Source organism: Solanum pennellii, chromosome 8 (genome assembly GCF_001406875.1).
Source record: "Solanum pennellii chromosome 8, SPENNV200".
NCBI classification, from domain to species: domain Eukaryota; kingdom Viridiplantae; phylum Streptophyta; class Magnoliopsida; order Solanales; family Solanaceae; genus Solanum; species Solanum pennellii.
In genome coordinates this window covers 3,380,168-3,392,667 of record NC_028644.1, presented here as the reverse complement: position 1 = coordinate 3,392,667, position 12,500 = coordinate 3,380,168, and the positions used below count along the sequence as shown (strand labels likewise).

The 12,500-nt window shown below is 35.9% G+C and overlaps 1 protein-coding gene across 1 annotated transcript in view; it reads right to left on the bottom strand.

Annotated features, from left to right (window-relative positions):
- LOC107027419 (F-box protein At5g03100-like) overlaps positions 1-4,313 on the bottom strand; it is a 4,837-nt gene extending 524 nt beyond the window's left edge. The window contains exons 1-4 of the mRNA XM_027919053.1: positions 4,153-4,313; positions 3,971-4,068; positions 187-1,084; positions 1-71 (exon numbers count right to left, since the gene is read on the bottom strand). The exon at positions 1-71 is cut by the window's left edge and continues 100 nt beyond it. Of these exons, the coding sequence (XP_027774854.1) occupies positions 1-71; positions 187-1,084; positions 3,971-4,011 (1,010 nt within the window). The 5' untranslated portion in view covers positions 4,012-4,068; positions 4,153-4,313. The remainder of the gene's footprint in view (positions 72-186; positions 1,085-3,970; positions 4,069-4,152) is intronic.
- Positions 4,314-12,500: the final 8,187 nt, after the last annotated feature.

Sequence of the window (12,500 nt, the reverse complement as noted above, 5' to 3'; positions counted from 1 at the left end):
ACATCAAGTTTTAAGAATTTCCGGCTTGATGGTGGAAACTCCCACCCTTTCAACTCCAAGATGGACAAGCACTTACAACGAAAATAGACAAACCAAAATATGTTAAACAAGGAAATATGATCCTATAGTAAGTAAAGAGTCCCTAAAAAGAATCTGAATTTAACACAATGAAAAGTATGAATATACCTCGATGCACCAGGATCCCAATGTAAGATTTTCGACATGGGCAACACTGTGAAGAAGCTCCTTAAAAAGACTAGTTTCCTTTTCCAAGTACTGTTCTTTCCCCAAATCAAAATCAAAATATAAACAAAGCATTGCAGTAACAAGTGATGCTACATTTATGATGTGTATCTCACTGCACCACCCCACGATTTTCAATATTTTAATGTAGGGGGCTATTAATTCGAGCCCTAGATCATGGTTCTCATTTTCATACTCACGTATAATCAATTCTCTCAACTTCACAGAGCTTATTTCCAAACGACGTATGCCCGAAAACTCATCCAATTCTAAGTACTCCAAGTTAGGGCAACCAGATAATACCTTTTCCATTACACCATCTATGAATTCCATGTTATACATTACAAGAGAAACGAGACTACTCCAGTTAACATTGCCAAAAGGGTTCAATTGGCAGTGAACTAAAAACAAACTCTTCAACGATGCATTTTTATATGCAAATTGAGGAAACTCATACCTTTGGTTATCTGTAATAAATTTAAGTCCAAAATTTTCAACATTAGCAAGTTTAGTTGCAAAATGTACCCACAAATTGACATCTTTAGAAAAACGCTGCGCATACTTAAGGTCCTGTACGTTGAGTTTTTGAATTTTCTCGCAAGACCTCCAATAATGAAGTTCTCTGTGGATAGAAACTAGATAATCAAGAGTGTCATTTTCATTGTCACTATCCGGAAACTTGAAATTGAGAGATATTGGAACCGATTTCCAAAGAAACCGCCATCGTTCAGATAATACGCTGGTTCTCACAACTTCTTTATTGTTTGGCAACATAGATAGGATGTGAAGTAGGATTGAATCGGGCAAATTGCTGAGTTGGTCTCCTCCCGCCATGGTTTTCCTTTGCATTTACATGGATTACTAAACATTAATCGACTTATGACATATAAAATATTAACTTCTATACCATGTTCTAATATGCAAAAGAAACAATCTACATAAATTACCAACACAAAGATAATAATTAAAGATCATTTTCATTAAAATAAACAATTATTAAGATTCCTTAAATCCTCGTGTTCTTCCCTATAAATTTCATCACTTAAGTTAGTAAATTCTACTTTTTCTAAAAAAAACTATAATAAAACATGTACATATTAGATTTATTTAAAACTGATTAAGCTTAATTGGATCACTTGATTAGTAAACTCATCACCAAGTGCAAAATAAAAAATGTTTAGATTTGGAAACAGGAACACATTCACATGCTCAAAAACAATCGTAAAGTCAATCAAAATAGTTCACGGAGATACTATTATGTCATTTTCAATGGCGGAAAGGCAAGACTTTATGATTGGAGAGGATTCGCATCAAAGAATGAAGTTTAAATTATCCCATGGAGTGACAGATTCGAAGGTATTAAAGTCAATTTTATTGAAACATCTTGGTACCAAGGGAAATTTTTAGATTGGCTTATTTGATCCAAGAAAAGTTTTGTTGAGGTTTGATCAATATGAAGTTTATGTACTAGTTTCATCTCGCGAAGTTATCTTCCCTACAATGGAGAGGAGCACCAATACAGGGTTTTTTCATGGTCTATTGGATATAATCCTAAGGAGCAAACAACATAAGCTGTGTCAAACCGTATAATGTTGCAGTTTGCAGATGGAATTAATATGGTAGTTTAATCGAGGTTTTCCAGGAGATTGTGTATGATAATCTACCTTTGTGTTGCAATTATTGTAAGCAACAAAGTCATGGTTGAGATATTTGTTGCTTGATCTAAAAAAGAAATAAAAATAACAAACATATTGACGATATCATTGAAGTTGCTTTAAAAGGTACTATAGATAGTGATAAGTATCAAGGTGATGTGAGAGAAATGGTAAATGAAAAATGAAGGATTTTAGATGTCGATCAAAGTAAAACTACTTCTTTTCATCGATAATTGGATACTGCCACTACTTATCATTATTTTATTGATAAGGTGTAATATTATTCCTTGTCATAAAGAGGAAATTTAGTAGAGAAATTATAATTATATACCAACTCTGATTCCATTATGAATATAAAACATACTATGATAATTCGCTAGATTAGAGACTTACAAGTTTTCTCCTTTTGGATGCAGATCATCTGCAGTAACCACGACTCAAATTACGGGATGGATGTCGTAGTTCCACGACTTAATTATCCTCAAATATCAATGTATGTAGAGAATTTCCCTATCCCTAGTCGTTCTCAGGTCAGTTTAAAGTATGTTTTCCAACACCCGTAATGGTGTTTATATAGACAATATTAGGGCGTAGGGTTAAACTTATTATTGGGCTTTCTTACTTAGGCCTTAGATAACACATGTATGGTTCATTAGGCCCAAGTTGTTTTTACTAACACGTACAATGCTTTGCTCAGTTAGCTCGTAACATAAAATAAGCCACATATCTTCAGATCTTTAAGCATTTCAAAAAAGACTTGTCTCGAAATTTAAATTTGAGAATATTTTGTTGTTTATAGTAATGCTTTGTACGTAGTTCATTCTTTAGCGTTCTTCGATTTTTCATTACATATAGACCCAAATGATGATGTGCTTTAGATTCGGGAAAATTTTGCTTTTAAACAAACTTGTACTACTTAATTATGCATCATAGCTATAGTTTGTTATGAAGTAGTCTCTGTTTAGCAGTAACAGTTACATCAATTGAGCAAATTTACATGTTCGTTTGTTGTACATAATTCAGATGCATCATATAATTTAGTTTTAGTTGTGGTAGTCCTTTACATCAGATATTACATCAATGATACTAAAGAAACTTGAGATGATAGAGATTAAGACTGGGCACTAGGCCAGAATCGGATCACTGGATCGAAATAACTGGTATCAGATCAGACCGGGATGGTTTGACCGCGTTGTTGACCGGTATCAGGATGAATAAGAGCGAAATTATCGGGATGATAACTCGGTTCTGTTTTGTCCATTATATACCAATATAGAATCAGAACGGACTGGAATGGAACGAGACATATAACTATTTCCAAAAATAATAGTTTTTTTTTTTGAGTTATTTTGAATTACAAAAATATTTATGTTTTTTTTATTTTTCTAAGTTAAATAAGACATTTGTTTAAAATAATATTACTTATAAGTTTTTTAAGTTCGTTTAAAAGTTATTTTTTTTAAGTTTTTCGGTTTATGTTATAAGTTATCAAGATTTGAATCTTTTTTGAAGTTTATAAGTTATATGTTATAAATTATAACTTTTACTTTAAATAATTTAAGTTTGTAATTTTTTAAATTTATAAAATTATAAAGTTTTTAGGTTTATGTTAATTGAAGTTGATGAATTAAGTTGTAATTTTTTTTTAAAAAAAAAAAGAAACACTAAATAAAAGTATAAAACAATGACAAAAAATTTTTTTTTTAAAAAAGATCCAATTTCGTGGTCCGGTTCCGAATGAATTACCACAAAATCATGATACGGTCCCGTTGCGAGTACCAATTCAATGTATCCCATTCCATCACGAATACTACTGGATCGGAACGGACCGAAATGGTAATCGAAATAGACTAGAATGGTAACCGAAATGGAACCGGTACAACTCGATCTAGTACCCAACCTTAATATTGATACTGAAGAGTGCAGATAAAGTGTGTACAACATGTAGGAGGATGCACAATCACCGTCAAGTTGCACATACACTTTATCTAGATGCATCAATATCTCTATAGTCCCAAGTTTATGTAGTACTATTTAAGCATAGAGTAATATTCATTTGTTTGGAGACTTACAAATTTTCTCTTTTCAGAAGCGGACCGTCTGCAATAACCATGACTCGATTACCAATCTAGGAATCCTCATATGGAGAACAGATATCCTGGTTCACAACCTAAATATCCTCAATTATATATATACATACATATAGAATTAAATATAAAGCATAGAATAATAATTCATTTGTTTGGAGACTTACAAATTTTCTATTTTCAGAAGACGATCGGCAGCCATGACTCAATTACCAATCTAGGAATCCTCATAGGGAGAATGGATGCCCTGGTTCACAACCTAAATATCCTCAATTATATACGTATATATGCAGAGGAACTCTCTAACCCTAGCTCGCTAGCCGTTCACTGGGAGATCTAGAGTGTGTCTTTCAACACCTATAATGGTGTTTATATAGCTAGTATTAGGGCGTAGTGTAAAATTAACTAATGGGCCATCTCACATATCTAGCTCTCGTATGGGTGCGTTAGGCCCAAAAAGTATTCTTCTTAAGGGAACTTTCACATATAGCCACTAAAAAAATAGTCTAATTACTCTCCATAACTATAATTTGAAAATTACGATTCGTAACTTCATGTTATAGGGAAGAGAGAGGCGAACGAGACTGGGAGAGAGAGGAGAGAGGGGGCAAAAAGTGGGAGAGAGGTGAATTGTATATGTATATTGGTTTGATAATTGTCTATTATATATATGTATTTATATATATGGAAAGCGAGATTGGGAGAGAGAGGAGAGAGCCAAGCGAGATTGGGAGAGGGAGGAGAGAGGCGAGCGAGAGAGGGTAGAGAGTGGGAGAGAGGTGAACTGTATATGTCTATTCGTTAGATAATTGTATATTATACATATGCATATGTATAAAAAGCAAGCGGAATCGGGAGAGAGAGGAAAACGGTGAGCGAGATTGAGAAAGGGAGGAGAGAGCGAGCGAGAGAGGTCAGAGAGTAGGAGAAAGGTGAATTATATATGTATATTGATTAAATAATTGTATATCATACAAATGTATTTATATATTCTAGCGAATTATACATATACAAATGTGGTTAACTATACAAACTCGAAGTCAGCCCACATAATTAATGTACAATGTAGTCTTGAGTAATAATTATAGCAAACTATAGATTTGATGAGTAATTAAGTAATATAAGTTTGCTTAACCGCGTAATTTTCTCTTCTTATTAACACATACAATGCTCTACTTTATTATATAGTAATGTTAAATGAGTCATTTTATGAAGTTAATAGTAATATTAATGTCTCTCAATTATTGGAAAAAAAATTGCAAAGACAAATAAAAAATATTAATTTTTTCTATGATTTCCAACTATACAAACTTAGTAATGAATTATCGAACATAGTGTAATTATTATCTCCAAAAACAAACACATACTAGAACAGCTAATATGCTTTTAAGGAAATTCAAGATTTTGATGTCATCATGCAACATATATAGTACTAATTAGTGTTGTGATCCAAATGATACCACCAAATAAGTGGTTAAACAATATCAAAGCTAATACATGTATTATTTTTTCTCATATACACGACGTACCAAATAAGTGATTAAACAATATCAAAGCTATACAAAAAACAAAAGAACAAATTAAGTTGAAAGTTCACTTTCTCTATTGCTATTTGTTGAGCCCTCTAATTTTTTCCATGATCTATCTACTCAATAATGTCAGTAGAGATAAGCCAGACGTTTGGCAAGATAGACCACATATCAAGCCAATCAATAAAACCTGCATCACATTTTTTTCATAAACAAAAACTTTTATCGAGTTTAAATCTTGAATCTGTTTACACAACGACACAAATAAAGCATATGACTGTACTTGAATTACCTGAGCGTGTAGGCTGAACTTTAGAACAACGAGCCAAGTCGATGCACATAGCATAACGCTCCCACCCACATCCTCTAACCACCCCTGATATATTGAAATACAAAGTTATTAAGCTTATTTTTAAGAGAAAATGCATAAGTACCCCCTCAACCTATGCCCGAAATCTCAGAGACGCTTATACTATACTAAGGTCCTATTACCCCCCTGAACTTATTTTATAAGTAATTTTCTACCCCTTTTTAGCCTACGTGGCACTAGTTTGAAAAAAAAAATCAATCATCGTTGGACCCACAAGATAGTGCCACGTAGGTCGAAAAGGGGTAAAAAGTTATTAATAAAATAAGTTCAGGGGGGTAATAGGACCTTAGAGAGCACCCGCTCTCTTGGGCATTGTTCTGGTTTTCATCTGTAATCATACATGCAATGCTTTGATGACTGATCTTTTGTTTATGGATGTTAAATGTCTTGTTTCTACTGACTTGTCTCATTACTTTATGCCTTTTTGCTCATGCTCTGTGTTGCCCAAGTGGCCATGAATTTGCAAGAACTATATTTTTGTCAACTTGGTTTACTGCTTTAACCCTTTTTTATGATGTCAAAAGGGGGAAAGTTGTTAAGGTAAGGTATGAGATCAATAGTGTTATAACTGCTTGAAGAAGACATGGTCACATCGATAGGAGGAATCAATGGTATCTACTTGAAGAGATATGGTCATGCTGATAGGGGGAATAAATGCTTGCTACCTGACGAGGACCTGGTCCTGTCGATAGGGGGAAGAAGATGTTTGTCATCATCAAAAAGGGGGAAGATGATATGTTGATGTTTTGATGATTCGACAAACTTTAGGGATGATTAAACTGCAGTTACCCCAAGAATTCTTTTTGATAGGGGGAACTGATGAATAAGTATGTCATCATCAAAAAGGAGGAAAATGCTATGTTGATATTTTGATGAGTTGACAAACTTCGAGATGATGAAACTCAAGTTACCCTAAGAATTCTTTTTGATAGGGGGAACTGGTGAATAAGTATGTTATCATCAAAAAGGGGGAAAATGTTAGTTCGAAGCTGAGTTAAGATGATAGCTCGAACTTGATATGAAGTTTTGATGATTTAACAAACTTATCGATCTAACAAGGAACCAAATCCTTGTTATTGGAACTGCTGACAATAAGATGAATGATAAACTCAGTGTGAGGTATATTTGTGTGCTATCATCAAAAAGGGGGAAAATGTTATATTCTAGGTGTTTTGATGATCCTCACAAATGCGGGGACCTGGTTCCTGGCAGAGTGCTCTCGTTCAGATACAAATGGGGTACAGTCATAAAAGCTGTCATGTCAGGTGGTAGGTGAAAAGTGCAGTATCCTACACCAATAAGAAGAGCGGACGAGATTGTATGTTTCAGTATCTCGCAAATGCAGGGACCTGGTACCAGACAGAGTTTCCTCCATCAGATACATAATTGGTTACAGCTGTAAAGCTGTCACGTCAGAGGTTGGTAAGGCGTCAGTGTACTACACCAATCAGAATGGAGGAGGGTGTTTGTCCAACGGATAATAACTCTTTATGTTTGATACTTTTAGCATGACAAACACCATATTATATTCATTCATCCAAAGAAGGAAGTCAGCCAGCAAGCCTTTTCAAGAACTCATATAGAAGTTTGCAAGGGACCTGGTTCCCGCAAGCAAGGGACCTGGTACCCGCAAGACTGCGACGTGAAAAGGACGAAAAGACAGCTGTCAGAAAAGCTGTCATCTCTGATGCGGTAGGTGCACAGCTTTTCCAACAGCAGGCCTTCAGCCAATGGGATGACTTCAACGAATTTGTGGGAATTTATATTATCTCTTTCCAACAAACACAAATTCAAGACTTGGCAAATTAAACTTGGATTTTCTCTGAAAATTCACAAGCTTGAACAGAAGGCCATCTTCAAGGAAAACATTGCTCAACTCAACAGAAGGACCTGATAGAGTAAAGAAGAATCTTTGTTGTATTTAGAGCTTTGTGTCTATGTACTTACATTGTAAATCTGTTCCTAATCTATAAAGGATTCAGATATTTGTTTTGGGTTTGTAAAAGTCTAAATCAGTTAAGGCTAACTGATTTAGTGGGCAACATTGGTTTGTTGCTTAGTCAAATTCTAAGTCATCTAGAGTTAGGTGGTTTAGTGGGCGGTGTTGTATCCGCTTAGGCTCTTCAAGTAATAGGTAGATTACTTGATCGTGAGATTAATAACTTTTTCTCACATTGATTGTAACCGGGTTTCGCTTTTGCTTGAGAAGATTAGTGAAGACGGTTGTAAATCCTGTGCAACAGGTCGTGGTTTTACTCCCTTGAGCAAGGAGGTTTCCACGTAAACTGCTTGTGTTGTGTTCTTTATATTGTTTAATCTTCCGCACTGTTCTTGCTGTGTCAAGGGACCTGGTCCGTTGACTGGTAGTGGTCGCACACATTCCAACAAGTGGTATCAGAGCAGGTGCTCTCTATCTGGTTAACACCAAGAGAGAAGTTCCTGCGAGAAATGGCGTCACTACTGAATAAGCAAAGAAATCAGTCTCCCACAAGACCTCCTCTGTTTGATAGTAAGCTCTATAAATATTGGAAGATTCGGATGAGAGACTATCTCATGGCTGAGGACAGTGAAGTATGGGACGTCATATGTAAAGGTCCTTATGTGCCAACTATGGAGGTTAAAGATGGAGAGGTCACAAGAGTCATTCCCAAAACTAGAAAACAATATAATGACTCTGACAGACTATTAGTCCAGAAAAATCATAAAGCAAGGAAGCTATTGATGTGTGGCCTTAGTATAAATGAATACGATCTGATTTCATCTTGTGAATCAGCCAAGGAAATTTGGGATCTGTTAGAAACAACTTATGAGGGCACTGAGGAAATAAGGAAATCTAAGCTAGATCTCTTTTCTACTCAGTTTGAAGATTTCACCATGAATGATGGTGAACTCATTCATGAAGTGCGCACCAGATTCTCCAACATCACAGATGAGCTCATGTTCCTTGAAGAACCTGTTCCTATTGTCAAGACTGCAGAAGGTAAAGACAAAGAAGGGGACCAGGTCTGTCCCAAGATAAGCAGAAGAGAAGTCTTCTTCGGGGCAGTAAAAAGAGAAATGGCTGCATGGGAAAAATCCTCAAGTGATTCAGATGATTCTGAAAACACAGATAATGGTTTTATGGCAAAGTCAGACGAGGAAGATTCTGATGAAAAGGTAACTCTATCTTATTTCAAGCAAAACTTGAATACCTTTTCTACTAGCAAGTTGAGAAAGCTAGCAGTTGTATTACTTGATTTGATAAGTGAGCTGACAAGTGAGAAGGATCCCATAAGCAACAGTCTAGATATCTCTCAAGATGGAAAAATTGCATTAGTTGCCCAAATATCTGATATTAAAAGTCAAATGCTTGTTCTAGAAGCTGAAAATCTAGAACTGAAGAAAAAGATGAAAGGGGTAACTAATAAAACTTCTAATGGAAAGAATGAGGCAAGCAGCTTGCAGCTGGAGCTTGAGAATAAGCTGCACACTGCTGAAATGAAGACCAAAATTGCATTAGAAAGAAATCTTGAGTTAGAGAGGGACCTGGTCCGTGTAAAAGAGGAACTGAAAAAATCTCTCAAATGGACCAATTCCTCTAAGATTCTTACAAATCTGATTGGTCAAGACAACAACAGTAGAAGAGGGTTAGGTTGTGACAAGATAAAATCCTCCTACAATCCTCGAAGCAAAAGTGTTCCTGATGCTGACAATCTGTTGTCTAAGAATTGTTGTCGAAATGGAAATCATAAGAAAGATTGTCCAATTTTGGAAAAATTTGAAGGAAGTTCGTCAAATTATTCCAAAAAGCTGAAAAGAGCTAAAGAAAGACATGTGAAGTTTGTCCGATCTGAAAATAATCAAGAAAAGAAAGAAAGGGGACCTGGTCTTCATGCTAAATTTGTCAGATCCGACAAAAATGTGGAAACGGAGCGCAAGGGACCTGGTCCTCGCTATCGTTTTAGCAAGAACACTTTGCCGCCTTGGACAGGAAGGTTTCTTGTTAAGCCTTTTGATAGTTATTGGGAACTCTGTTTGAAGTGGGTTCCTAAGTCTAACAAGTAATTCTGGTGCAGAAGAGAGGAAGCAGTCAGTGTTTGTTTATAAATAGCAGTTGCTCAAAACACATGACTAAGAAGGTTACAAAACTTCCTCTCTCTCAAGACACTTCAAGGTGGAGGTGTCTCTTTTGGCGAATGGCAAGAAACGCTACACTATTGGTGTAGATTTGTGATGAATGAAATGAAGCTAAGCTCTTATCAGATAACTGTTTTGTCACAAACTTGCTCTCTCGGGCGATGATTTTGATAGAAAAGAGATGCAAGAACATGTATATTGCTGATCTGTTTACTGCTCATTGTGATAGTCTCACTGAACTTAGTGCTCAAGGTATGAATGCTGAGGTATGATTAAGGAGACGTGCTCATGAGTGTTGCTTTGCTGCACAAACCTGTGTCAGGGGACCTGGTCTAAGTATGCATAAAATGATATTTGCAAATGACAAAGGTTGTGACGATGATGTTAAGGAGAAGCAGATCAGACCTCCTTCAGCAAGACTTATCAGGGGTATACTAAAAATGGTCATGTGTTTATTGATGAGTCTAGAAGATTTTAGAAGTTGCAAGGAAAGAAGTTTCTGAGATAGAAGAGTTGCTTCAGAATCAGAGAGATGGTTTAAATAGTGAGTTTGCTGAAGAACATCCTCATGAATCCAACAATCTCAAAGAAGATGATGCAGATGATGAACCTGATGAGGGACCTGGTCTTCTAGACAGTGCTGAACAAAGATGATGCAGTTCAAACTGATAATGTGAATTTTGAAGGTGAGAATGAAGAAGCTAATCAAACTCAGTTTGAAAGAAGCGAACTCTGATAGTCGATTCCCCAACAAGCTGATCGGTTGTCCAAGTTGCTCCTCAACAATGTCTTCAAGAGAGGTAAAATTGTCAAAAACTCTTCTCTTTGAATTCAATATGCAAGGAACTGCTGATCATTCAGGTACATATTGATGATGTCATCTTTGAGGCAATCTTTGAGGTGTTGTGTGAAGAGCTTATTTCTATTTCACTCATTGAAAGTGAGTGTTGAAATAAGCATGATGGAAGAATTAAATTTCTTCTTAGAGCTACAGATTTAGCACAACATGAAAGCTTTGTAAGAAGGAAGATCAAGTGGATGACATCTTCACTGAAGCTCTAAGCACGGACCAGTCAAATACTCTCATAGGAGCTTAGCTACAGAGAAGAAGATAGCACAACATTCAGGGGTCATTGATGTCTGATCAAAGAAAGAACCTGGTACCAGTTCAATGAAGGCTGCTGAGAAAATCTTAAGTCATCTGAAGAAGGTAGAGGACCTAGTCCTATTCTGTCCATCGGGAGACTTTTTGATTTGTAGTACATGGTGTTGTTGATTATGCTAAGTATCAAGCTGATAGATTGAGTACCTCAAGAGTGGATTATGTTATGCGCTGATCTTTCACTCCTATGGAATTAAAAGGCAAGATTTAATTGCTCTTTCATCAACTAAGGTAATAAATGTAGCAAGTGCAGCTTGATGGGGTCAACTCTTGTGGATCAGGAACCATCTTGAACCTCATAAAAATCTGGCTGAATTAATCATGATGATGATGGAAATGCTAAAACCTTCTTGAATGGATCCTACCTGAAGCAATCAACTCTTTTAATGACTATGAAAAGGGAGCAGGTATCCTTGCTTTTCGGTTATGTATGTTTTAGCAAATTCAGTTTCATACCTTTTGTAGGTATACACACATGGAAAAGGGGATGAAGAAAAAGGGAGGTCAGGATAGATCTAGGCAATGACATTCAAACTACAGAGAGGGACCTGATCCTTTCTCGAAGGTTAGCAATCTTAACATTGCAGTTTGAATTATGCATGAGAACCATTGAAAATGCCACATGTCTGTCCTTCAGGAATCTGACTGTTGTCTCATCTTTTGAGTGCCAAAATGATACCTTATTTTCTCTTTCTTTATATTCCATGTTTCTTTCTATTTCCCCAGAAAAATTGAGTTGTCTTCCAAATATCAAGGTGCTTCAAAATTTTCTTTTCTCTTCTTTTCAAACACACTTCAAATTGTTAACCCCTTGATTCTTGCTGGAGAATTCTTTGATGAAAATGTTTTAAGTGTGAAGAGGGATCTGGTCCTCCATGAAAAATGAAGAAGTGGAAAAGATGATGCTCCAAAAGGAGAAGTTGATATTCTGAGAACTCAAAGTTTTTTGAAGAGGAAGGTGTAAAAAAAAAAAAAGGAAAGAAAATCTTTTTGGTTCCTCAATTGTTGATCAATTCATCTCGGATGCCTTGAGTTGTTTGTGTTACCAATCTTTCTGTTATGAAAAACTCAGGCTGGTGTTGGAAGCTATGACAGTTGCTCGTGTTAACTGGAATACTGAAATGGGTTGTTTAAAAGTCCAGCTTCTGAAACAACACTATCAGAGGGACCTGGTGCCAACAAAAAAAAGTAAAAATAAAAATTGGCAGCCCTGAAGGTTAAACATAGAGGTTGGGTTGCACATCATGTTGTACGCTAAGAGAAGATTCTTGAAATCTTATGCTAGGGATATGCTCTACTAATTCTATTCTTTCAATCCCTTGCCTCTAAATCATCCCT